The sequence below is a fragment of the Trichoderma atroviride genome, chromosome 6 (assembly GCF_020647795.1).
Source record: "Trichoderma atroviride chromosome 6, complete sequence".
Classification (NCBI taxonomy): domain Eukaryota; kingdom Fungi; phylum Ascomycota; class Sordariomycetes; order Hypocreales; family Hypocreaceae; genus Trichoderma; species Trichoderma atroviride.
In genome coordinates, this window is record NC_089405.1 from 3,868,775 (window position 1) to 3,893,488 (window position 24,714).

The window sequence follows — 24,714 nt, forward strand, 5'->3', positions numbered from 1 at the left end:
TACGGTTTGATAGGAATTACTATTTCTACGAAAATTCATCCCTCAACATCTGCTGATAACCACCCAAAGATGTCTTCTCCTCCATTAAGCGCCTCTACAAGAATATCGTCAAGCCAGGCAACACCAGTGGCCGACGAGGAAAACAAGGTGAGCCCAGGAAAGTCCCACTCAAATATGAATTGCTCGGGTACAAATGAATCCAATTCCACACGATTCTGTATTCCAAAACCCGGCGTTCGTCGAGATGAATAGATTTCGTCATTTACAGCGCCCAAAGCCGCATCGTGAGTCTCGTACGTGACGCTGCTAAACTTTTCAATGCCGCTTTGAAGCAGCTGCAGGTATTGCTTTCCGGTATTGCTTCGACTCCCGTTATGACTACCACCGCTGGCTTCACTAAGTTCAGTGAGAAGGATATTACCGTGTGCCACCAGCTCTTTACTGGAGCGTCCTTTGCTCTCGGGCAAAAGAATAGAGAGCTTGAGAAGAAGTAAATAGCAAAAAGCGCATTTCGCCCAGACAAAGTCCATTGCGAATTGGAGATTGCGGATATATAGTCTCGATTCCTCAATCATTATGTCTAGATGCTCTTCCAAGGCGTCTTTTGCCATGGCAACGACCGATCGTTGAGCGGGTGACATGAAGTCGACATTTTCGACTCCAGACGCTCGCACGGCGCGGCAAAGCGCCATGTTTTCAGCCCAGCACTTTTGAACTCGTAAATTAACGCTGAGCCACGGAGATTGTACCTTGTGCTTGTCAAAGATGTGTGCCCAATCGTCAAACCATATGGAGATGTCGATTTTAGCCTCGCGGACTACGTCCATCATGCTTTCGTCATCCAAGTCAGTGTGACTGGCTAATGAGTCGTAAACTCTTCCACGAATGGTATTTAGCTCGACTTGGGAGAAGAGAAACAAATCGAGTTCAGTCGCGGCAGGGTTTTTTAAAATGATTCGGGACCTTCGAGAATCTCCCACGAATTTAAACGTTGGCAGGTCCGCAGCATCGACGTGGAGAATGTGCCCCAAGACAAAGAGATGAAGCCACGTTCTTGCTCTTCGCATTAGAATGAGTGTATCTTCATCGACACTTGTCAAATTCTTTCCATGCGTTGTCGGTACTACGGATCGATTAATCATCGCATCGTATGAATCTGGAAAGTTGAGATCAAGCGCCATGCGAGTTGCAGCCGCAACAAGAAGAGATCGCTCCGAAGCATAACAACTGCGGACCAATAATGCTTGAATGGTCTCTAGCGAAGCCATAGCAGGCCTCGCCAAAGCACAGTTCAGCATTCTCTTAACATGAAAATCCAACATATGCCATTGTTGCGTGTCAGTCCCTATTACGACACGGCAGCCGACTGTGCATATGGCGCTGAAAAGCAGGCTGCTTCTTTCGCGAATACCGTGAAACGAGTCATATTGAGGGTCGAAGATTGGGACATAATGATCGCATCCTTGAAAAAAGATGGCAAAGTACCGATTGGCCTGCTCAAGGCTAAGCAGTCCTGCATCAACGCAATCGGGCAACGTAACAGATCCGACCTCAAAATGTGATTTTCCGTGCTTATTGGACAACGTGGTATCCGTAGGAGACTGCGTGTTTGATGGACGCATGAATGACGTGAGTCCATTGGAGTGGATGTGGTCTATTGTAGTTCTCGGTGTGGAACATGGTTGTGCCAGTTGGACAACATCGTGGGATGTTGCCGAATGCTCCAAAGTATGGAGAGCTGGGCCAACACCCGATTGGCTGTTCTGTAAGGCTGTTCCGATGTCTGCATGACTAGGCTCAAGATGAGAGCCAATCTGGGCTGTTGGTGAGTTTCGGAGCTGATCCTTTAGGGCTGCAACCTGCTGCTCAAGTTCCTCTATCCGGCTGTGCAAGTTGATGAGATGGTCAGCGATTCATGGGACTGGTATTAAAAGTGACTGGGGGCTAATCCTTGGGTAGCACGTACAGCTGGTGAGCCTCTTTCGGAGGATCGGTAAAAGCACAAGTCTTCTTCAAGTAGCAGCATCTAATGCTACCTATCAGCGAGAGTCCAGCAGACAAGAATTCACCCTCTCTTGTCGTCGAAGTTCAGCGAACTTACCGCGAGCACGGCCTTTGGCCATCACACTTGGCCTGAGATCACCATCAGCTAACGTTTTCTATTACAGTGTAAACTTGAAGTCGCGTCTACCTTGGCGCGGCGACATGCACCGCACGATTTCTATTAGCTATGTGTCAGTTACGGAGCATTCCGAGCCAGACATCAACGTGACATGGCGGCGGGCCGAAGCCTTCCACGCAGATATGCAGTGCTAATGCGGAAGATGCTTACCGGAGTCCTTTTCTTGCGGATACGTGGGGTATCGGCTGGCCTTGAGTCTGTCGTTACGATCGGCGAATCGTGGGTCGTTGAGATAGGGCGGGAGACTGGAGACACAATCTTGTCCATTGCACCCTACATAATGAAAGCTAGAAGGCGGTCAGGGGTAGATTGTATGGCTGATGCAACATTAGACACAGAAAATGCTTGTCATAACGATAAAGCCATCAACGCGGCGGGATCTGACATCAACGATCAAGCTGAGAAGAAGCTTAAACTTCAAAGGCAAGCATCACAGGGGGATTCCAACAGGTGGGGGCTGAGTCGTACCGACGGCCTGATGACTAAACAGTGTCTATTGGAAGTGCTATTTGCCTCTTGGTATTTCTCTACTTGCTCTCTTTGGGGTAACAGCCTAGCATTTGCTTCATTGCGCAGGCCTCTAAGCGGGTTTTCGAGCACTGTATCCATGCCATTCTGGGCATCACCCCAGGCTTTGCAGCTTCGTATCCGTGCGACGTGCGATCCTTGTCGGCCGATAGTTTGCCGAACTAAGCTTATCCAGTGGTGGAAAATTGGAAGCTCAGGCTACTCCGCACTTTTGCTATCAAAAAGATCCACTGCGGAGTATAGCAGATATGGCTGGATTTACTGATCTACGAACAAAGAGAGTGGTAACTTTGACAAGCCTGGGCATCGCGAATTCCTTTACTGCACCTTATGAGAGTGATGGTGCCTATTCTCTTAAGAAGCAAACCAATTGCCTGTTAGAGGATGTGATATTTCCAACGCAAGATACCCTGTCAACCCACATTGTCTGATATGCTTACTTACATGAAGATGAGCTCAGAGCACGCTTGCGGTAAACAGCTACCCCAATACCGGTACGATAATGACCGACCCCTGCCCCTGGCTGTGCTGCTGTATTGCTTCCCCGCTTCAACCAGGAACAAGCAAGCTGCAGAATCTCTCAAGTTAAAAGTTGCTGCAACCTCGCCCGCTCGGCGGGCAGCCGAGGTTTCGTGTACTTTGCCCAGTTAGTAAGGTAACGTTGTATCACGTCCCAGCAATCTTTACCGCTTACAAGTCTGTGGCAAAGGTCCAATTTGCTAGACATGGGGCGAATTGGAAATGTTGGAAGGTAGGACCGCCTTGTTGGCAAGGCTATACTGTTGCTGGGCCAGTTATGCAATTGGTGCCGTGGGGAAGGAAGAATTGACGTCCTCGTCTTTATAAAGAGGGCCGACAGTCCGGGATTAGAGACAGAGAGAAAGACGTCCAAGGCCAAAGGCAAGTGAGCATCGCAGCTCTCGTGGCGTCTACGCAGTACCTCGGCCGCAAACATGATCGGCCACGCTGTCGCCGCCCTATTGCTGGGCAGTGGCCTTGCCTCTGCAGCTGCTCCTTTAACATCCAAAGCTGGTGATCAAGTTGCAATCCCAGATTGGGACCTCAAGTCATCTTCCGACGTTAGCAAAGATCTCAAGGGGCTTTCAAAACCCGGTGTTGACACCTCATCGTGGTACCACGCAGGCACTTCGAAATGCACCATCATGGCATGCCTGATCAACGCTGGAGTTTACAATGACGAAGACTTGTGGTACTCTGACAACCTCAATCATGTCAACTGGGGCCAATTCCTCGTTCCTTGGATATACCGCCAGGAATTCGCGCTGTCTCCGGCCAAGGGCAAGCATTTCATCCTCCAGACAAACGGAATTACTTCCAAAGCCGACCTCTTTCTCAATGGCAAACAGATTGCCGACTCCAACTACCAATCTGGTGCTTATGGCGGTCGCACCTACGACATCACCAACCTCGCTGCCGAAAAAAACGCCTTCGTCGTCCAAGTCTACCCGACCGACTACCTTTATGACTTTGGACTCGGATTTGTCGACTGGAACCCTTACCCGAGCGACAATGGAAGTGGCATTTGGCGAGATATTACAATCAAGCAGACGGGCTCTGTCTCCATGGGCCCCATCTCGGTGGTGGTGGATATCGATGTTCCGGTTGAGAGTAGCCCTGCAGAGGTTACCATCCGCGCTGAAGCCCAGAATCTGGAGACCTTTGCAGTTACTGTTGATGCCGCAGCTGTTGTGACTGGCGATGCTTCATGCGCTGGAGATGCCATCAAGCAAAGCGTCAAGCTTGGTCCTGGCGAAAAGAAGCTGGTCGAGTTCAAGAAGACTCTCAAGAAGCCAGAGATTTGGTGGCCCAAGCAGTGGGGTGGCCAGCCTCTTTACAACGCCAAGGTTACCTTTTCGGTCAACAATGCGGTCTCAGATACGGCCCAGACAAACTTTGGTGTCCGTAAAGTTACCTCTGTTGTCAACTCGCACAACGACACACAGTACAGTGTCAACGGCCACCCTTTCCAAGTGGTTGGTGGTGGTTATGGCGCTGATATGTTCCTGCGATGGGACAGCGCCCGCTTTACCCGCATTGTTGAGTATATGCTGGACATGCACCAGAATACCGTTCGTCTCGAGGGAAAGATGGAACAGCCCGAATTCTACGAAATCTGTGACAAATACGGTTTAATGATCATGCCAGGCTGGGAGTGCTGCGACAAGTGGGAGGCATGGGCTTATAATGACGAACTGGCAATTTTCCCGCCGCCTGTTTGGGATGATGGAGACTATGAAACGGCCAACTATAGCATGATCCATGAGGCTTCTGTGCTTCAGCCGCACCCCAGCGTGCTGACATTCCTTGTTGGAAGCGACTTCTGGCCGAATGACGAGGCGGCTGCGATGTATGTCAATGACTTGAAGAACGCTGGTTGGCAGACGCCCATTATTGCTTCTGCGGCTAAGCGTGGATATCCGGCAATTCTGGGTCCTTCTGGCATGAAGATGGACGGCCCATACGACTGGGTGCCTCCCAATTACTGGTACGACACTGAGCCCTCTGCCGATCGGTTAGGTGCTGCTTTTGGTTTCGGCTCCGAGCTGGGCTCTGGCGTTGGTACTCCTGAAATGGGCTCATTGAAGAGATTTCTCACCCAGGGCGATCTGGACGATTTGTGGAAGCAGCCCAACAAGAATCTATTCCACATGTCAACCAACCTCTCTTCGTTCTACAACAGACAAATTTACAACGAAGGCCTCTGGAAGCGCTACGGCGCCCCAAGCTCTCTGGATGACTACCTCATCAAGGCCCAGATGATGGACTATGAAGCGACGCGATCTCAATACGAAGGCTTTGGGGCTCTGTGGAATGCCGATCGCCCTGCCACCGGCCTTATCTACTGGATGCTCAACAACGCTTGGCCGAGTCTCCACTGGAACCAGTTCGACTACTATCTTCACCCTGCAGGCTCTTACTTTGGCACCAAAGTTGGCTCCCGTATTGAGCATGTCGCATACAACTACCAAACCAAGGAAGTTTGGGGCATCAACCACTCCCTAGACAAGAACGGCCCACGCAAGGTTGACATTGAGCTTATTAACACCAGCGGCAAGCAACTTGCTAAAAAGTCTGTCAACTTCAACACAAAGGCCAACTCAGGCTTTAAAGTCGTTGATTTCTCGAGCCAAATCGGCACACTTTCAAGCGTTGCCTTTTTGCGCTTGGTCCTGTCTGATAACAACGGCAATGTCTTGAGTCGCAATGTGTACTGGGTCACCAACTCCATTGATAAGCTCGATTGGAACAACTCGACTTGGTACTACACTCAAGTCACCAAGTTTGTCGACTACACGCCTCTCAGCAAGCTGTCTACAGCTCAGGTCTCCGTCACCACTGGCCCTGGTAAGCCTGCGCCTGGGGTTCCGGGCACGCAGACCCGTATTGTGACGCTCGAGAACAAGTCGTCTGTACCGGCTGTCTTTATTCGCCTAACTCTTGTTGATAAGAGCGGCAACGATGTAAACCCTGTTTCATGGTCTGACAACTATGTCACGCTTTGGCCAAAGGAGAAGCTGCAGCTTGAAGTAGGAGGATGGGATGGAAGTGGCGCCAGCATCCAGGTCAGCGGTAAGAATGTTAAGGCTACCACCGTGAAGCTATAATGGGGAGTTTCACTAGAGTAGCTGTCTACAGAATTAGCAAGTAATGAATAATGAAGTTATGTTATGTTAATTGTTCATTTTCTGTTGATCTATCCTGGATAGTTTGTCCATCTCAGTGTCAGACAGAATATAGTGTTTGTGTTTTCTAATATTACAAAGTTGTTTTCATTATCATGATGTATACCGTCCGTCTCGTGCAACTTATACGAGGTAGCGGAATCCCTTCCTCATCCTCAAAGCTTCATCCAGATCCTCAAGCTCGGTCTGTGTAGTCTTCTCCGAATCTACGGCGACCTCAGTGGCCTCAAGCTTCTTGTTCAGGTTCTGGAGGATCATTCTGAACAAGAAGCAGCCAAAGATGGTGACGCCAAACATTGACAGAACGATACCATAACTCTTACGGTATCCGTTCTCAGGCAAGGCCCAGACGTATGAACCAGCCACGTTACCAAGCTGGCTGAAAGCGTTGACCATGGCAATGGCAACGGCACGCTTGGCTGGAGGACGGGGGGAACGAGGAGCTGATCCAGCTGTAAAAGACGATGAATCCGGCGTAGGAACCGGCTTGGAGGAAGAGGGCAAAGTATCGAGCGGCGGTGTTGAGGGTGGACATGGAGATGACGAAACCGATGACGCCCATGATGATGGGAGAGATGATGTGGAAGAACTGAAAAGATGGATGTTAGACTCAAAATGCATGCATAGGTGTATGAAATAATTGCGACTCACCTTTTCCTGCGTACGATCGGCATTCCACGAAATAACGAGGGAGATGAGACAGGCAAAGACCCAAGGAGGGGCGCTCATGAGAAGGGTGGGAACATAGGCGAAGCCGAGGGTACCAGTCAAGGTTGGCTGTGGAAATGGTTAGCATGTCTTCATGTAGCTGTCAGGCGCGAAATTGAGATGGACTTACGAAAAAGGCGTTGAAAGAAAGACCAACGACATAGGCAGTCAGTGTAAGCATCATGAGGTACACCTTGATGTCCTTGCCGCACATGATGAGACCGTCGAAAGCGCCCTGTCCGCTGGAATCGGTGTCTGCCTCACCAACATCCTCAAGCATACGGAGCTGGGCAACCTGCTTCTCCTCCTCAGTGAAGCCACGCGCATTGGTGGGCAGGTCAGGCAGGATGAAGGCTGCTGAAATGGCAATGAACATGGTAGCAGCGCCCTCGATGAAGAACAGCCATCGCCACGCGGCATGGCCCAAAACGCCTTGCATGTTGGACAAGACTCCGGCGGCAACAAGCGACGAGAAGGCGTTGGAGATGAGGTTACCGCAGAAAAGGAGAGCGTTGCGGGTGGTCAGCTCGCGGCGAGTGTACCACTTGGACAGAATAAGCAGGGCGCCGGGCAAGAAAGCAGCCTCGACGAAGCCCAGGAAGAATCGAATGACGACCAAGTCCTTGAAGTCCTTTGCAATGCCGGACAGGGTTGAGATGAGACCCCAGACAGTCATGGCGCAGGCAATGTACAGAGACGGGCGCTGGATGCGGTTGATGAACATGTTGGAGGGGACCTGCATGAGAATGTATCCGACATAGAGAATGCTGAGACACGTCGCATACTGCGTGTCGTTGAGGTTGAGGTCCTTTTGCAGGCCCTTGAGACGGGCGGCACCAATGTTATTGCGGTCCAGGTAGTTCATGATGTAGATGAGGATGAAGAGCGAGCATCGCAAATCCAGCTTGCGCTTGAGGCTCTTCTCGACCTGGGCTCGCCGCGCAGGGTCCATGCCGGCCGCTGGGTGAGGCACGGGGAAGTCATTGGACGCCATGTGCTCGAGACTCTGGATGTTCTGCTTCTCGGCGTCGAAGGCCGGCTCGTTGGCCCGGGAAATATCGTCCGTCATTGTGAGCGTGCGGCAACGAGCTTTGGGGGTATCAAAACGACGACTCCTAGACGGCCAGTAGGTCCCTGTGAAATGCAACGCGGGAAGTGTCTTTTATAAGACAGACAGACACATGCCGTATGTACTCGAAGTAGCACAGTTGCTTCTTCATAGTGTCACATGGCCGGCCCGGACAAGGGGAGTACATGGCCAGACAGCGATCTAGACAAGCAGCAGCGTTGTATCCAAACCCCAACCCCCGCTTAAACTGAGAGCCGATGGTCCTTGTTCTCCCCAAACTTTTCCCCGGCGGTATGGAGGTATGGAGAGACATGGAGAAGAGATCCCCGTTTTCAGGCAGCCTAGTTCAAGCTTAGGCCATCCAGAAAGGGGATCCCCCCCAGCCTGTCTTGCGAGAAACGATTGACTGGATGCATCACGATGGTGGAGTCGTCAAGGGAAGCTGAGTCAAGGTCGGCAGCTATTGGCGGTGCCCTGGGAATTGGAAGAGCTGATGGAGATGCTAGAGAAGTTTTTTCTTCTACTCTAATTTCTTATTACGTTTATTTACAGCCAACATACGATGCAATTTTTCTTCTCTCTTCATTCTATAGATCACGCAAAGTATAGAAATTTCGTCGAATGGGGATAACGCCACTTTTGGCGGCATTTTCTCTCCAAACCACAAGAGCCGCCGCCCCATGTGGGGACGCCTTTTCTGCCCTTTTCTCTTCTCTGCCTTCTAGATTGCAGATCACCCTTGTCACTTTCTTTTACGAGTGCCAACTTTTTTTTCCCTTAGGCGGGGGACAGTAAACAAGGAGAGAAAAAAGTTGGAGACCGGATGGCACACCGACGCCATCAGGTGTATGAGGCGTTCTGTGCTGTCTTCTCCGCACTAGAAAATACGTGTAGAAACGGTTATTGAGTCAGTAGCCCACATTTATTCCGACCAGCTTTGATGATCCTTCTTATTTCCCCGGATGTTTTCCCCGTGTTACCTGTAAGCCAGATATCTTGCCTACTCTATAAAGACAGGCTTTCGAAGGCTACGCGGACAGCTGCCAACGGCAAACAGACTCGAACCACTGTCCTCAGTCTTCGCCTGTTGTCGGCTAAGAAGCGAGCGAGTCGGGCCATGTGTGCTGGTTCCCTCCGCATGATTGGTGATGAGTCGGTCCAAGGTCCTCATTTGGGGAGCATCACAACCCCCCACGCTGACTTGGTCATGGATCCCTGCCACTAAGAGCAAACCAGAGCCGCGGATGCAGTTCCTAGCTTGGTCGGAAAGCCGGCACTGGCGTCATGGTCGCCATTTCGCCGATGGAATGCCGGCGATGGAGCTGAGCGTCTCTGGACCAAAGTTTTGGCAACAAACCCGTTGACTCGCAAACGAGAAAAGGGTCATGTATATACCAACTATGGACTCTCCGCATTTGCCCATTTAGCCTATTATGCTAGGCCAATATCTCCACTGAATTAGGTGAATTATCACCAGATGAATGGCCACAATCCATTAACCTTGACCTTGTAACGGCTAATGCTGCTTCCTAATCTCCATGCGCTAAAATATTAGCTGCTACAAGCGAGAGCTTGGACGCGGCTATTCAGCTGACTCGCTGGCGTCCGGCAAATGAAGAATTTTTAACGCAATAGCCGAAATATTGGCAATCGCGGAGCCTCCCCGTGACGGTCTTCAGCATTGTCCCTGTAACTTGTGACTTGTCGACATTCCCTGAACCTGCGTATCCAGGAACAGAAACGTTTTTTCTCGTTTCTGGAACAAGCACGCCTGTCTCAGTATCCCGTTCTTAACTTTCTAGCATCTAGCTCGCATGCAAAACTAGTTTAACGATGCACTTCCCCAGAAATACTAAAATTTCCGAAATTTGACACCTGCAAAGTCCAAGGCAGAGCGTATATGTCTGTCTATCTGTTTATTGCCACGTTTTTGCGGATGCGGCAAGCATCCGGTGTGCCCCAAATGCCATCCCCAAGAAATGGGATAACATTCCCGGGTCCACTACCTTAATGCTTAGCTAGTCATGCCATATAGTCGCCATAAAGCATGCTGAAGGCCATTGTGCTGTAATAGATGAAAACGTGCCTGAGCTATCTCTTCTGTTCGTAGGAGTACAGATACCTCAACGGAGCATTGACTATGATCTCTAATTCACCTGCAAGTGGATAACATCTTGGTATGTCGTACGTCTCGCCAACCAGCCTTTGCGGCACTTTGCTTTACATCACTCGGTGACATTCCGTCCGCTAGGCTACCTTGTAAGTTCCTAATCAGCCTAGGTATATGTATTAAGCGACGGCCACGGCTTGTGTCTCGGTAGCTGTATTGCTGCGAATGGTGGGCTCGTATAGCCACAAGATCACTAACTCCATAGGCCTAAATATGTGTTTGCGCCCGTTCGTCTTTCGGTATTCGGGGTATGATTCTCATTATTGCTTGAATACGTTTATAATATATGGTAAAATGTCTAAAGCCCAAAATGCTTAAAATTTAAAATCCGCCAAAATGCACACTGGCTATATTTCCATGTATCTAGGACTAATTCCATAGCAAATATTTGAGAGAGATGGACATCCTCTCTGCTGCATGAAAGCCAAAATAAGGAAGCGCATGGCAAAGTCGCATTTTCTATCGCCATGCCTAGGATTCGTGATCTAACCATTGAGAAAGGCCAGTTTAACGCACATCTTACTGGAGGTAATACGCATGTAAATATGCAGCGAAGAAGTCTTGTAAAAATGAAGAACAGAGCAATTCGCACCCTTTCGCAGTTTCTTAACCGGCGCCTAAGACAATTCAACTCAATCTCAGCAAAGATTCCAATTAGTCATCCCGTCATTACTAACGAGCGTCTCGCCCATCCCACTTAGGCCAGAGCGCTAAAGTGGGATCACCAGCAGCAGTAATCTCGTTCGTTCTGTCATTGAGGAGCAATGAGATTGATAAGACAAGATCTCAGTTATCAATCTCTGTTGATTAATAACAATCCCTCAGTAAATCATGACACAGATAATGGGAACGCCACAATTTTGGTCATACGTATACCGATGCTGATTTATAACAACACTCTGACTTAGAGGCTCAACGGCAGGGATTTTGGTAGAATGACTTGTATATAAAGCTGATCATACCGCGGCCTTGTGGAAAAGGTATAAGTCAGTCCTCAATACGGTTTCCAATCGCCGATTCATATACTCTTGAATCCAGAACATTAAGCAATACCTGTCGACTATCAACTCTATACCCACGATCGAGCGTGTTCAGTGAGCCCGATACTACCCGCGTATTCGGTATTACGCCGTGCTCCGAAGTGCACTTTCACTTTGCGGCAGCTAAGCACGCCATCTAGCTCCTCACAAAGCTTCCAACGACACCAATTGCATCGCAGCAGATCTATTCCCATCCATCAGCTGTTCTTTAGTTTTGCAACGAGCTTCAACATTAGCAATGGCCAATCCGTTGAAATACAAGTATACTTCGCCACTGGCTGGCTTTGAGAATGCTCCCCCGCTCTCAGACGAGAGAAATGAAGATGGAAAGAGCTATGTAAATCCCAAACGTGAGGGCCTGAGCGAGGCCTATAATACCTTCACTGAGCCATTGGATAACGGCCGAAGAGGAGGCTTGTGAGTTTCCCATCATTCGCTTTCCGTACTGCGATGCTCGGATCATTGGTGATCAACCGCTGATTTATAACCAACAAGTGATATCCACATCTACTATTTCCAGCAAAACAAGGAGCAAACCAAATATGCACGCGAGCTATGGGAACGCATCCGAAGAGAGTGTAAGTTACTAGACTGCCATACTACAATACGATGCATTTTTACTCAATAACCGTACTAACCGAATGTACCGTCCAAAGTCCCGGAGCTGAGAATCTACACCTTTTGGGATCGGCCAATCGGCCCACACCCGGTGGCCATGTTTGAAGTCAACGTCTTTACTCCTGCTCAGTTCGGCGCCTTTATTGCTTGGCTAGCCGTTTGGCGGGGGCCCCTCTCGGCTCTTATCCACCCCAACACGATTGCAGAGGAGGGAGTGCCATCGTCCGAGAATGAATACCGCGACCACTCGCAGCGGGCCATCTGGATGGGCGAGAAGCTACCTCTGGATTTTACTCTATTTGCTCGCTCTTCTTAGGGTTTTACATAGATGCTCAGGCGGTACCTTTATATTCAATTCCATTTCCATCAATCTCTTGCGACAGTATCCTCATCTGCAGTGTTTGTTGCATTACTATTTAATTGTGCTTGTCCTTCTTCTGAAACCTTCATTTACCATACATCTTAAATAATGATTTAGTATCCATGCATGCAACATTCACTTCTAGAAAGTGGCTGGTTCTAACGGGATTCTTCCACTTATGGAAACTTGACGTCCTCTGGCATTGTGACTTCAACTATACGCATGTTATTACTAACAAGAGTCGCTTTTCACAATATCATGAAGTTTTAGTTACTCGAGACGAGATTCCACTAGTCTCCAAAAGAGCAGTCCTCAAGATTGGCCTTGCTTGGCGACCCAGAGTTACATGTATGTTCAGGGTGTCAGGTATCAGGTATATCGACATCGTTATATCATTAAATCAAATACTATCTTCTCCTCCTAGGAAGCCTTTGCTGCTACAAACTTGACACATGGGGAGAGCTCTTGGCCGAATCAGTCAAAGCATGTGCCCATCTGCATGGGACATTTTAATGTTGTTGTGGTGCTCCTCTGCAGCTCTGGCAGAGCACCCGCAGCAAGTGCAACAGCCAGTCTTCGATCAAGCTACAATTCCATTAAACTCCTTCTTCTTGCGGGAATATGCGAGGGCATTCCTGATGCAAAGGGAGAAGAACTACTGCTTGGCGATGTAGTCATCAGTGAAACAGTCATCGAGTATGATCTTGGCACTCAGTCAAAGAACACTATAGAGAAGATGCATGGGCATGCAAACAAAAACATGCGAAGTTTTACTACAAATATTAAACCCGAAAGGGGATATGAGCTTTTGGAGGGCAAGGTTGCGTTTTTTCTACAGCAGATTCAGGACCATGCGTCAGAGCTAAAGTATCGGCAGAGGCACAAGGCCACAACTTACATGTACCCCGGCTCTGCCCACGATATTCTCTTCGAGCTAACCTATCGCTACAGGCATTACAACTCGTCACAATGCGTGTGTGCCGGCTACAACCCGGATGAGGATTCCTATGCGGTATGTGACCAGTCAGTGGATTTGAACTGCGAGCAGACTGGCTGCGAACTCAAATCTATGAAAACCCGAACTCGCCTACGCCAGAAGAATAAGCTAGAGAATGACGAGAATTCCATGTCTGCGAATCCCACACATCTTTCTTGGACGCTTTGGATCCGGTGACACGGCGTTTAGACCCGACCCTCATCGCGACTCCCTAGCTCAGAAGCACAATATCATCGCCTTTGAGATGAAGGGTTCTAGAGTCTGAGACGAATTGCCCTGCATCATCGTTAAATGCGTGAGCGATTATGGAGACGGCCACAAGACGAAATGCTGGGCAGAATAGCAAAATTTGCAGCTGCAGCTGATGCGTCGGCTGCAAGAGCTTTAGTTGAGCGTTACCCCCAAACCAATAAATCACCCACCGCAGTTCTCAAGCTTCAGGAGAATAAAGCCTGTTTGAATGCCTTGTTTATTACAAACCCTGAGGATGATAAGATTCGTATTGGGGAGACAAAGGGGGGACTGCTTCGGGATGCGTATATCTGGATCACGAAAAGTGACGAGTTCGTACAGTGGCTTGAAGTCCCTGGTATTCGCTTACTTTGGGTCAAGGGCGATCCCGGCAAAGGAAAGACTATGCTGCTATGTGGCATTATAAATGAGTTGAAACCGAGAAAAATTGGACGCGAAATCTATTATTTTCTCTGTCAAGCAACAGATATTCGCCTCAACAATGCTGCGGCGATACTACGAGGATTGCTGCATATGATAGTCTCACAGCAACCCTATCTCATCGTTTACCTGAGACACGAATTTGACAAATCTGGAAAATCTGCTTTTGAAGGGACCAATTCTTGGGTCGTTCTTTCTCGGATATTTGAGCAGATGCTCAGAGATGACTGTCTAAAGGAGCCAATCTTCATTATCGATGCACTGGATGAGTGTGTCTCATATTTGGTACAATTTGTTAAAGTTATAACGCAAAGCTCAGCTTCATCTTCTCGATTGAAATGGCTTGTGTCGAGTCGCAATTATGCGGACATTCAAGAGACACTGGCAACTTCTCCCGCGATGGTGGATCCCTCGTTTTTATCCAGTTTCAACATGACGGACTGGCTACAGGAGCATATCTACGTGAGGTGCTCGTAATTGTATATTCCGACATAAATGCACCATATAATCAGCTCCTGGACAAGATGGAAAATATTGATATAGGCAAAGAATCGCTCTGAGTTGTCGGTCGGAGGGTCATGGATGTCACGTGACCCACTGCGGCACGCCTTATGGTTCCCTCCTCTGCTTGTCACTAATAGCGTAGTTCTTCTCTTCATCATCACAGTTTTCAGTCACAGTCACTTCTCTGCTCCCTGAGCGTCAGTGCCTTTGGTTGTTGTGTTTGTTTCATTCGCTTTGCTCTAGTTCGTGATCCTCTATTCATCGTGATCCCTCACAATGAATGACTTGGCGATACAATAATAGCGAAGCTGGTAGGGAAAACTTTTAAGACAGAACGTATAACAAGTTCAATGTTTTCAAGTTTTATGTTAGTGAGTAGGTCAAGAACTTTTCCTAAGCAATACATTACATATGCCAAAACAAATATTAATGATTAATAAATTCGAAAGTATTTTTTATTAATATTAAAAACTAGCTATTTCGGTTAGTTAAATAATTTAAAAATTACTGCTCTGACACGGCTGTTGGAAAACCTCTTTCCGCGGTAACAGAGAAATACTGTCAGTCTGTCTATTTGTAATATTCGAAATATCTTCAACGCCATTACTCGAGGCATTCTCATCGTGATCGACACACGCCTTCATTGCCATTTTGTCGCTTTCTGCCTACTTACAAGTAGCATTTGTGCCCTTCCGTTGCGCCGAGCTCAATAGCCTCGGTTTCGATGAAGTGCGGAACAACCCGATGTCATACTAACCTAAACGCTGCAGTTTGGCATTTCTCCAACCACAGAGATGGGCATATATTATTAAGGTCTAATTGGAGGCGTAGTTTACTAAAACCTTCGATTTGGAATCAATTTTACAACACATTCGCCTTGCGGAACTGCGTTTAGAACTCAATAAAGCAAATGGAAATATATAAAAGCGGTGATCGCTGTCATGTTAAATTACTTCATCACAGATTTCATCACCCAGAAACAATTACCTATACATCAAATAGCAGTCTACCATCAGCAATTTTATAAAGCCAATCTCCGAACTTCACAATGCCAACATACGTCGTAACGGCTTCGAAAAATGCCCTGTCGCCAGAGGCAAAACAGGCGCTGGCTCGAGTTATCACCGCTACCCACTGCGAAGATTCCAACATTCCCTTTTATCTATGCCAGGTCGTGTTCCAAGATGTTGAACCCACCCAGCAATTTCTGAACGCGGAACCAGTAACCGTCGACCAAATTTGGATCCGTGGCGATGTGAGGGCCGGCCGCTCAGAGGAGCAAAAGACGCGAATTATTGAACGCATAGTCAAGGAGGGTAGCCAAGTGACTGGAGTTTCGGAGTCAAAGTTTTGGGTTTACCTTTGCGATATCCCCAGAATGGCGGAATATGGACAAATCTTGGGTCCCCCAGGCCAAGAAGCCGAGTTTATTGCCAATTTACCAGCGAACGTGCGTGCGATGTTTAACATTTCCTGAATGGCCAATGTACTCTAAATAAGAAGTATTTAGTTTCTACACGAGTCTATACCTATCTTATCACACACTATTCAATATCATCATTCATTTACATCTCATAAGAAACCGAATAAACCCCCATCCAATCTAGCAGTTTAGCGCCGCCATCACCAATCCAAATTAACAGTTCATTTCTCCGTTATTAGCTACCTTGCATCTGGTTAGAGTTCAAGGCGGCATTGAATCCCGAGCAAAATAATCCCCATCACTAGATCAGATACAGGGTCTATTCTTTAAATTTCGCCAATTGATTCATCCCTCTTTAGTGACTTGGGACAAAAAGCATTGTTAGCGTCTATAGTAAGTCGGTGTTTAGCGGGTGGTATCCTCGGCCGAGCAGGATACAACATTGAACTCCACTTATCCAACAGAGCCTCTCATTGCGAATTCAGCTCGAGGCAACTTCGGATTTATCATCAGGGGAGTTTAATCTTTTATTTGAATGGTGCTCAAGATTGTTTCTATTGGCGCATCTCAGAATCACTGAACTTTGCGTCTAAGAGTTAAATCCGAGCATCCTCCGAAGCCAGGCTGTGCACAGCTTCTAAGCAGACTCGACAACTAAATCTCGGATCCTACAACGACCGCATCCAAACGAACGCGCAACCAGCATCAAATAATCCATTGCAAATATTCGATTCGTCATTGTTTAGAGATTAAATCGTTTTCATTTCTTAGCGTCTCTACACGCCGCATGCAATCGCTGGCATTGACGGCGACTCTCAAATGCCCAATATCAGACAGATCAAGACGTGCAGTCGATGCCGCCTCCTAAAGCTCCGCTGCGACAGAATCAAACTCGCATGCGAAAGATGCGTTCTGGCCGAAGTCAGTTGTTCATTTCTCCATGAGCAATCGCCACAACCAGTTGCGAAAGCAGACCATCTCACAATTAGGAATCCTACGCGCTCAAGCTCGGAGCAATCATCTCCAAGCGATGAATCTGCACCCTCGTCTGATATCGTCACCGCTCAGCAAATCCTCAAAACAGTGAAGAGAAGGAATCGCGCACATCTCTCCTGCACGCGATGCCATCGACTTAAAGTCCGCTGCGACAAAAAGCTGCCATGCTCGCGATGTCGAAGCTCTGGCTGGGGGCAACAATGCACGTATACGCATAGAGTTGAGAGTGATCCTTCAGCTAGCGATGCAGGTCAAGATGCTCTATGCGCAGCGGCACATGAGGATCCCAAACACATTTACACATCGTGGCATACGAGACGTCGGGGCGCGACTCATTGGAAAACGCTTGTGTCACGGGTAAGAAGTTTCGATTCCATGAGATTTAAAGCATCATATGATTGAAGGGCGGAATTCGCTAACAATGGTTGGCCCTACAACTGCTATAGATCGAGGCTTCCGCCCGCAATATTGGACATGAATTTGTGCACGGCCATCACTTGACAGTGCTTCATGCTGACTGTCATCTCGACATTGCTCTTCCTTGCAACTTCCCCTTCAACAGTCCGGGCGCGACCAAATATTCCTCTCTCGATAAAGTCTACAGCCTCATTCACAGCCATGGAGAAGACTGCAAGTCGTTTGTCGATGGCTACCTTGCCTTGTACCAGCCCGTGCATCCCATCATCGACCCTGCTCTCTTCGCTGACGAGATCAGTTGTTTCTGGGAGGACCCGACGCAGGTTGATGTCTCCTGGCTATCATCATATCTCATGGTTTTGGCGCTTGGAAGCTTCACAGTGACTCGAGATGCAAGGTTAATTGTCGAGTTTTGCCTGGCGGCCGAAGCCTGTCTGGCCAAAACGGCATTCTTGGTCCGGCCAAGCATGTCGGTGATGCGGACCCTGTGTCTCATTGTTGTCGTCAAACAGCTGGCCAACGGCACATGTTGGTCTTATGACGCAAGCTGGACACTGTTGGGTATGATTGTTCGCCTCGCTGTTTGTATAGGTCTTCACAAGCCGCCGACTTCAACTCCTGCCGAGACAAACGCAGTGACTTACTCTGAATGGCAATCTGGCCGTATCTTGTGGATTACGATAGTCTATCTTTGCATACAAACAGCAGCAGTTACCGGTATGCCAACTCTCCTCTCCTCGGACGATATATTGGAGGGAGCAGATATACAGGGTGCTTCGTTGTCTCATGTCGAGGGAGTTGGCCCATGGATATCGGTAAGCGATGCGTTTCCAACAATATGCAAAATCATTGCGAGGGTCAATTCCGGTACAAAAGTACCATACGAGGAAATACTGGGTTACAATGCAACCATCAGACGGCTGATGGCTGCCGCTATGGATCACCCCGAGTGCAGCGACCCTTTGCGTGCCATCCTGGACATCTTCTTTCGCCGTGTCCTGATGGTACTCCACCGCTGCCATGCTCTGCTTCCCAATGCTCCGGTATTATATCCCATCTGTTACTGGGCTTCTCTCGAGTGCAGTCTAGCCATACTGGTTCATCATCGAGATCTCTGCGAGCACCGTGGTGATTCCGTCCATCAGGATATATTAGGCCGTCTATACAAACTTGACTACTTCGCCGCGGCACTGACAGCCAGTCTTTATTTATTACAGAGAGACGCGCCACTTGCCAATGGATTCGCCATACCGCCTCGACAGACGATCCGCGAGACGTTGGAGACGTGCACTGAGATATGGGGCAGAGACAAGGACAGATCCATTTGCCTTCGTTCTGGCTACCGGACGTTGACACACATTCTCGCCATGCTGTCAGAAATGGATGGCATGCCAGATCATGGACTGCCGCACTCATCGGTGGCGTGTATGTAAATCACAGTATACTAATCACTATTATTATCTGCTATTCTTCAGAGACACCAAATTCGGCAAATATCGCCTCATTGTGCTGTCCTACAGCTGGAACCTCTGCAACATTGACCTGTGAGATATCGTCTATACCAGGGGGCAGTAGCCCAGGCACAACGCCACTGGGCGTTTCTACTTCGATCCAACGATTCCGCGCTTGAAGCTGGGGATGCTTCCATACGCCTTGCATATCATTCATGTTGGCATTTGCAATACCCGCCTTGTCCAACTTTGCGATAGCCTCGTCTGCAGAAAGCTTAGAGAAACGATCCGTAATAATCTTCTTCAATTCTGCTCGGTTCCGGCTTCTGAGTGAGTTGTTTGCAAACCGCTCATTTGTTTCCAAACTCGCATCTTCCAGTACATCTCGGCATAGGATGGCCCATTCGCGTTCGTTTTGCACGCCCATCATAACGGAAGCTCCATCGGCGCCTGTTTCGAATGGCCCATACGGATAAATGGTCGCATGAGATGCTCCTGCTCGGCTGGGGCCCGGTTGTCCGTCGAACGCATAATACATGGGAAAGCTCATCCATTCAGCCATACTCTCTAGCATTGAAATGTCAATTCGACGGCCTCTTCCAGTCTTCCCACGCTCCAGCAATGCTGCCAGGATATTGGAGTAGGCATACATCCCAGCCGCTATATCAGCTATGGATATGCCCGTTTTGCTTGGCTCTGCCTCAGTGCCTGTTACGGCGAGCATACCTGCTTCGCTCTGCACCAACAAATCGTAGGCTTTCTTATCACGATATGGCCCATGTGATCCATAACCAGAGATGTCGCACACGATAATGCCTGGGTTCGTCTTCTGAAGCTCCTCGTGCGAGAGGCCCAATCTCTCTGCTGCGCCTGGTGCCAAATTTTGTACCATGACATCCGCCTTGAAGAGGATTTTCTTCAAAGCCTGCAAGTCGCACGGGTTTTTCAGGTCGAGTGCAAGGCTTTCCTTGGAACGATTAGTCCATACAAAGTGCGATGCCATTCCATTGACACGCGTATCGTAACCCCTTGCGAAATCGCCAACTTCAGGACGTTCGACCTTTATGACTCGAGCTCCCAAGTCAGCCAGCTGGCGAGTACAAAAGGGCGCTGCGATGGCTTGCTCTAAAGAGACTACCGTAACACCGTCCAAAGGTAGGCTTTTACTTCGTGTGGTAGCTAAACTTCGCCATTGAGAAGATTGAGAGCTCGATTTCAAATGAGAATTATCAGGCTTTAATGCAAGTATTCGATGGGGATATGTGTAGGATGATCTCAAGTGTTTTTGGGCGACTTTGCGGCTGGCAAACCTTGAGTACAAAAGCGACATTTTAACGAGATGCAGCGTGCGGCTGGAAGAAGCAGTGCTGAGGTTGGTATTGGGTCAATATAGGACCAATAATATCTTAATTAGCAAGTTTAATATTTAACATAACATTTAGCATTTAAGATATCCGCGCTGGTCGTATGTACTGGCTGATGTTAAGTAGGCTATTACAGAACATGGACGGCGCCTTTTTCTAAATTGCCGAGGGATGTGAAGTGGGGTTTCTGCGAACATGTAGCCTGTCTACAGTAAGTTCTGTAGTGTAGGACTCCAAATCTTCGTAAATGCGAATACCTTTTTTTCCAGCTAAATACATGGCCTTTGTGATTGCAATGAATGGAATGGCTATATCTAAACAATTTGCAATGGAAAGAGAGGAAGAAAATTTGGAAGACAGTTACGGATACTAAACTGGTGGATGTATTGTGGCGATAACAGTACGCCATGTCAAATTTCCCCGGTTTCAATTCTACCACATGCAATGAGGCATCCGGAAATGAAATGAATGTGTACGCGTTGAAACTTTAATAGTGCGAGTTCCTTGGCTGCGTTTCGAAATATAGATTCTGCAATCTGCGAAAAGTGCAGATAGTTCTTCCTGCGTATGCCAATCGGCTTTACCCAATTAGCAAAGGGGTGTGGACGATTGGCTTCGTATTACTCTTCATCCTTGCCTTCAGCTGGTTCAATTGGATTTTTGTCAACTAGTCATTTTCTATAATCTTACTTTTATAAGATAGACTTTCTTCAAGAAGGATGCCTCAAATCACTACAGGTATGAATCCGGCTGCCGCAACTTTGTAAAGGCAATCTATAGTTTCAGCCATGCATCGGATCGGATAATTTCACCCAAGCTGCTATATAAGTTGAGAAGAGGTGAAATAAGAAGTAAAGGGCTTTGTCCCAGGGATCAAATCCCTCCGCTCTGTTGTTTCTAGCCATAAGTGGTTTAAATGACATACTTAGAGAGCGGTTTACACCTCTATATAATTGGCATAATGATAATACATAATATGGTCTTCACGGCCTTTCTTGGGTCACTTACGTTATCTACGTCCCTGCCGCCTTCGAAGAGCGAGCTTCTACTGCTCTAACAATTGCATCTCTACATCTTTATAGAACATTGTCAAGAGGGCAAATCGGAGATGGGTCCACCCGGGGAGCAGACAACAGCCACGAAGTGGGTCAGTCGAGATGCCAGGGTAAGAAAATGGCTGGAACTAGCACTATAAATTGTTTCCTCTCTAGGAAAGTTCAAGCACTCTCACTGGAGAAACCTTTACTGCGCTTATCCATCCCATACAATGGTTCAAGCGCCGTAACGTGGCAGTGGATGATAGGAAGTGATAAAACGAGAGCATATCATAATTAGGTATTTAATGCTAATATAAGTGCAATGAGCCGACTTTTACAGTCGTATTTAGCTATATTAAAATGACCTCGTATGCCATCAAAAGCTATACACACACACACACACACATATATATATATGTATATAAGAAAGAAAGAGAAGAGAAAGGCAAATGAAGCCTCTAAATAGAAACTCCCTTGGGAATGCCCTTGTTTGTCTTAGTCTTCGTGCCTCCGGTAACTGCATTATTGGTCCAGGTCCAGTTGGAACAAGCAGCGCATAGAATGTATGCATTTATGCCACTTTTCTGAACTGTGCCGACGACTTTATTAACAGTAAGACCAGTGATGGGAACGCCAGCAGTAGGCGTGCCAGTTGGCCCACCATTTTTATAATCCTGCTCAATTACAATACCATAGGATCCAATGTTGGACAAGGAGATGTTGTCGTAGACGATATCAGAAACAGAACCAGTCGCTCCAGAAACTGTCTTGATACGAACGCCGTTTTGCGAGTTGGATATCTTTGAGTCCAGAATGCGAACAGTTTTAACCGTGTTGTCGCTTCGGCCACCAACCGACCCGATGGACAGGCCATGTCCACCGGAGCAGTTACCGCCAGTAAAAGTAATGTTGGTACCGGAGTTGATAGCCAAGCAGTCGTCCTGGTTCTTTACTATAGCTCCGGAAATGTACACGCCGGTCGAAGAGCCAACGTCGAATGCATCCGTGTTGTGGCCGCCCTCGGTGTCGCCGAGAGAGTTGTCCATGTTGATATTGTACAAGCCGAGATCAGTCACCGAATTGATGCTAAAAGCTTGAACTGGTGTATTCAAGACATTGAGCGACTTGATGTTGGAGTTTGTGAGTTTATGAGCACTGAAAAACTTGGGCTTTGTCTTTCCGCCGTTTGAACCTTTACCGTCCCACCATCGTTGGCCAGCACAGTCAATAGTGTGTCCAGAGGCACCCTGGACCTGAATCCCCTTGCCAGAGATTGAAATGAGAGGGCCATCCCATTCCTTGTAACCAAAGGTGGTCTTTCCGGCAAAGATGACCTAAATTTCGAGTTAGACCTTTAGCAACCGACACAAGAGTAATATGACATTCATACATTGGTATTGTCTTTGAGGCCAGTCAGATCCAGAGTCTGTCCAGCCGGAACAGCAACACCATTCAAAGTGATAGTACTGCAAGACGTCTTCTGTTTGATTGCCGTTGCAGCGTCGGTGAAGGTGCAGCTTGCTCGGGGATCAATAGACACAGGCTTTGCAGCAGCCGTAGCTACCAACATGGCGAGGAAGAATCCAAAGGAAGGCATGATGGCGAATATTCCAAGATGTAAATGAGTGTTGAGTGTCACGGTCGTAAAGAACGTCACAATTGTAAATGAGTGTCTCAGTTAAAAATGAATGTCAGAGTTTCGATGGAAGATTCGATAGAGCTCTGCGAAATATTCAAGTCTGAAGGCACGCGACGGCCGACACTCTTTATAAGAATTATTTCACGTGTAAGGACATCCTTGCATCGAGCACACCGTATCGTGCGAATAGACTAGAACACTCCTAAAGTAGGGGGGAAATCGAAGAATTCTAGAAAACCCACCACATTCCTGTTGTTTCGGCCTTTACAGCCGAATGTTCAAAAGATGTAAAATAATAGTCCATCCCGAGATAAAAGGACGGCACTGCCACAATCTCCGATACTTAATCTGAGAATCGTATTCGAAATCACATGTTGAACCACCCGTTCGACTCCACCACCCCGTAGTAAAGCAGTTGATAAACTAGCTGCTGAAGTATCAGGTAAGGCTGTAGTACCGTACTTGCTTAAAACATTAGCCGGTGGGTTTTGCCGCTATCTGATCGAAATTGCCCCGTTATTTACCAGTAATAGTGCCCAGCTAGCTTGCTACAGTTAGCAAACAGGAGTCCCCCCAGCCAATTTTTGGAATGCGATAGGAAATATACCAATTGCTCGGTCTTGGACCGAGGGAGTTCCCACCCAAGTATAGTTCTATCGACGTTTCCGGAACCGGCCCCTGAACTGTTGTATAACGTAGGTCATCACCCCCTTTTCCTCACGGCTTGTTCCGCAGGATGGTAGCAAGTAAAGAGCAGCCCATGTAACTGCAAAACGCTACTGCAGTTCATTGGAGCGGCAATGAGTTTCAGTTGCTGAGTAATTTTTACGGAATATCCGACTGTGGCGCTAGTTTCAACTAGGAGATACAACGAAATTATAGTCTGCGGCAACAGACAAAAGTTCGTTTACAAAAGTAAAGAATTTCTGGGTAATTAGTTCAAGACTTGGCTCATAAGTACATGAATAGTTTTAATAGAGCATCAACTGTACATGGTACAAAGTATATTACCTGTAAAAGATTGCTAATTCTTAACTATTGCTTTAATCTTTTGTGTATGATGTAAAGGGTCATCTCTAATAAGGGTTATTGTGGATCAAAGAAAATCTAAGGCTTATTACATTCTTTTTGTGCCGAGATTGTTTTCTATAGCAGATCCTGTATAAATGCTATAGTTAAGCTTCTATTTCATGAGCGTAATGAAAGGTCCTATGTGGTAAGTGTTACAACGTGGTTCCCTGTAACAGATAGAATCCCCTATAAGCAGCTGGCTCTGTTACAATAATTGCTACAATAGTAATTATTGGCCTAATATTTTGCCCATGGCTTAACGGTATAACAGGTTGTTACAGAAGTTGTTTTATCTGGATTATGGGTGGATCATGATGCATAGGCTAACGATGGCTCACCGTTGTAATCCAACAGGGTTGCCTATAAACCGTGATCTTCATCTGATTAGTTTATCAGTCTATAATAATTCCTGAGTACATACCGTCTACTAACTAATGCGAAGACATGAGTGATCAGGGTGTAACAGGTCTGAAGGATATATAAAAATTATTTAATTTTTTATTTTATAAGTAAATCAATTGAGGAAATAATATCCTTTTTTTTATTACAACGACAGCTTTTAGTGCAACAGCTTCTAGTACAACGACAATTTCTAGTACTACTACAATAACAACCTCTAGCACTTCTTCAGCGACATGCGGCCCAACACCCACGTTGACAGCCACGTCGACAACCATATTGACAGTTATACGGACAACTATTCGGACGATCACATTAACAACAGGCTGCTAATCAACTACAAGCACAGATCCAGTACCACGAG

The 24,714-nt window shown here is 47.5% G+C and overlaps 10 protein-coding genes across 10 annotated transcripts; 5 read left to right on the plus strand and 5 right to left on the minus strand.

The window, feature by feature from the left end:
• Positions 1 to 3: 3 nt before the first annotated feature.
• On the minus strand, positions 4 to 2,574 carry TrAtP1_011907 (uncharacterized protein). Its single transcript, XM_066115304.1, has 5 exons — positions 2,333 to 2,574; positions 2,192 to 2,221; positions 2,102 to 2,133; positions 1,967 to 2,026; positions 4 to 1,884 (listed from the first exon to the last, which is right to left on the minus strand). The coding sequence occupies exons 1-5, from the start codon at positions 2,447 to 2,449 to the stop codon at positions 36 to 38; spliced, it is 2,088 nt and encodes a 695-aa protein (XP_065971402.1). The 5' UTR covers positions 2,450 to 2,574; the 3' UTR covers positions 4 to 35.
• Positions 2,575 to 3,017: 443 nt separating this feature from the next.
• On the plus strand, positions 3,018 to 6,341 carry TrAtP1_011908 (uncharacterized protein). The gene is made up of 2 exons (XM_014084936.2): positions 3,018 to 3,110; positions 3,171 to 6,341. The coding sequence occupies exon 2, from the start codon at positions 3,664 to 3,666 to the stop codon at positions 6,334 to 6,336; it is 2,673 nt and encodes an 890-aa protein (XP_013940411.1). The 5' UTR covers positions 3,018 to 3,110; positions 3,171 to 3,663; the 3' UTR covers positions 6,337 to 6,341.
• A 196-nt stretch (positions 6,342 to 6,537) lies between these two features.
• On the minus strand, positions 6,538 to 6,711 carry TrAtP1_011909 (uncharacterized protein; the record flags this gene model as incomplete). The annotated part of the gene is made up of 1 exon (XM_066115305.1): positions 6,538 to 6,711. One exon carries the CDS (start codon positions 6,709 to 6,711, stop codon positions 6,538 to 6,540), a length of 174 nt encoding a protein of 57 aa, XP_065971403.1.
• Positions 6,712 to 6,781: 70 nt separating this feature from the next.
• On the minus strand, positions 6,782 to 8,191 carry TrAtP1_011910 (uncharacterized protein; the record flags this gene model as incomplete). Its single annotated transcript, XM_014084937.2, has 3 exons — positions 6,782 to 7,003; positions 7,066 to 7,191; positions 7,253 to 8,191. 3 exons carry the CDS (start codon positions 8,189 to 8,191, stop codon positions 6,782 to 6,784), a joined length of 1,287 nt encoding a protein of 428 aa, XP_013940412.2.
• A 3,142-nt stretch (positions 8,192 to 11,333) lies between these two features.
• On the plus strand, positions 11,334 to 12,387 carry TrAtP1_011911 (uncharacterized protein). The gene is made up of 3 exons (XM_014084938.2): positions 11,334 to 11,818; positions 11,897 to 11,979; positions 12,058 to 12,387. The coding sequence occupies exons 1-3, from the start codon at positions 11,640 to 11,642 to the stop codon at positions 12,333 to 12,335; spliced, it is 540 nt and encodes a 179-aa protein (XP_013940413.1). The 5' UTR covers positions 11,334 to 11,639; the 3' UTR covers positions 12,336 to 12,387.
• Positions 12,388 to 12,879: 492 nt separating this feature from the next.
• On the plus strand, positions 12,880 to 13,554 carry TrAtP1_011912 (uncharacterized protein; the record flags this gene model as incomplete). The annotated part of the gene is made up of 1 exon (XM_014084939.1): positions 12,880 to 13,554. One exon carries the CDS (start codon positions 12,880 to 12,882, stop codon positions 13,552 to 13,554), a length of 675 nt encoding a protein of 224 aa, XP_013940414.1.
• Positions 13,555 to 15,390: 1,836 nt separating this feature from the next.
• On the plus strand, positions 15,391 to 16,127 carry TrAtP1_011913 (uncharacterized protein). The gene has a single exon (XM_066115306.1). The coding sequence runs from the start codon at positions 15,602 to 15,604 to the stop codon at positions 16,028 to 16,030; it is 429 nt and encodes a 142-aa protein (XP_065971404.1). The 5' UTR covers positions 15,391 to 15,601; the 3' UTR covers positions 16,031 to 16,127.
• A 318-nt stretch (positions 16,128 to 16,445) lies between these two features.
• On the plus strand, positions 16,446 to 20,333 carry TrAtP1_011914 (uncharacterized protein). The gene is made up of 2 exons (XM_066115307.1): positions 16,446 to 17,329; positions 17,419 to 20,333. Exons 1-2 carry the CDS (start codon positions 16,796 to 16,798, stop codon positions 18,820 to 18,822), a joined length of 1,938 nt encoding a protein of 645 aa, XP_065971405.1. The 5' UTR covers positions 16,446 to 16,795; the 3' UTR covers positions 18,823 to 20,333.
• Positions 18,854 to 20,170, minus strand: TrAtP1_011915 (uncharacterized protein; the record flags this gene model as incomplete). The annotated part of the gene is made up of 1 exon (XM_066115308.1): positions 18,854 to 20,170. The coding sequence occupies one exon, from the start codon at positions 20,168 to 20,170 to the stop codon at positions 18,854 to 18,856; it is 1,317 nt and encodes a 438-aa protein (XP_065971406.1).
• A 1,179-nt stretch (positions 20,334 to 21,512) lies between the features above and the next one.
• TrAtP1_011916 (uncharacterized protein) lies at positions 21,513 to 23,336 on the minus strand. Its single transcript, XM_014083278.2, has 2 exons — positions 22,632 to 23,336; positions 21,513 to 22,575 (listed from the first exon to the last, which is right to left on the minus strand). The coding sequence occupies exons 1-2, from the start codon at positions 22,836 to 22,838 to the stop codon at positions 21,700 to 21,702; spliced, it is 1,083 nt and encodes a 360-aa protein (XP_013938753.1). The 5' UTR covers positions 22,839 to 23,336; the 3' UTR covers positions 21,513 to 21,699.
• Positions 23,337 to 24,714: the final 1,378 nt, after the last annotated feature.

What these genes read in the sequence shown, in the direction of transcription:
- TrAtP1_011907 (XM_066115304.1), bottom strand. Translation starts at nt 2,449, where the DNA reads ATGGACAAGATTGTGTCTCCAGTCTCCCGCCCTATCTCAACGACCCAC. An exon ending in TCCGCAAGAAAAGGACTCCG is followed by an intron (nt 2,222 to 2,332) that starts GTAAGCATCTTC and finishes CATAGCTAATAG; the next exon opens with AAATCGTGCGGTGCATGTCG. An exon ending in GGCCAAAGGCCGTGCTCGCG is followed by an intron (nt 2,027 to 2,101) that starts GTAAGTTCGCTG and finishes AGGTAGCATTAG; the next exon opens with ATGCTGCTACTTGAAGAAGA.
- TrAtP1_011908 (XM_014084936.2), top strand. Translation starts at nt 3,664, where the DNA reads ATGATCGGCCACGCTGTCGCCGCCCTATTGCTGGGCAGTGGCCTTGCC.
- TrAtP1_011911 (XM_014084938.2), top strand. Translation starts at nt 11,640, where the DNA reads ATGGCCAATCCGTTGAAATACAAGTATACTTCGCCACTGGCTGGCTTT. An exon ending in AACGGCCGAAGAGGAGGCTT is followed by an intron (nt 11,819 to 11,896) that starts GTGAGTTTCCCA and finishes ATAACCAACAAG; the next exon opens with TGATATCCACATCTACTATT. An exon ending in GGAACGCATCCGAAGAGAGT is followed by an intron (nt 11,980 to 12,057) that starts GTAAGTTACTAG and finishes TACCGTCCAAAG; the next exon opens with TCCCGGAGCTGAGAATCTAC.
- TrAtP1_011913 (XM_066115306.1), top strand. Translation starts at nt 15,602, where the DNA reads ATGCCAACATACGTCGTAACGGCTTCGAAAAATGCCCTGTCGCCAGAG.
- TrAtP1_011914 (XM_066115307.1), top strand. Translation starts at nt 16,796, where the DNA reads ATGCCCAATATCAGACAGATCAAGACGTGCAGTCGATGCCGCCTCCTA. An exon ending in GGAAAACGCTTGTGTCACGG is followed by an intron (nt 17,330 to 17,418) that starts GTAAGAAGTTTC and finishes CAACTGCTATAG; the next exon opens with ATCGAGGCTTCCGCCCGCAA.
- TrAtP1_011916 (XM_014083278.2), bottom strand. Translation starts at nt 22,838, where the DNA reads ATGCCTTCCTTTGGATTCTTCCTCGCCATGTTGGTAGCTACGGCTGCT. An exon ending in GCCTCAAAGACAATACCAAT is followed by an intron (nt 22,576 to 22,631) that starts GTATGAATGTCA and finishes CTCGAAATTTAG; the next exon opens with GTCATCTTTGCCGGAAAGAC.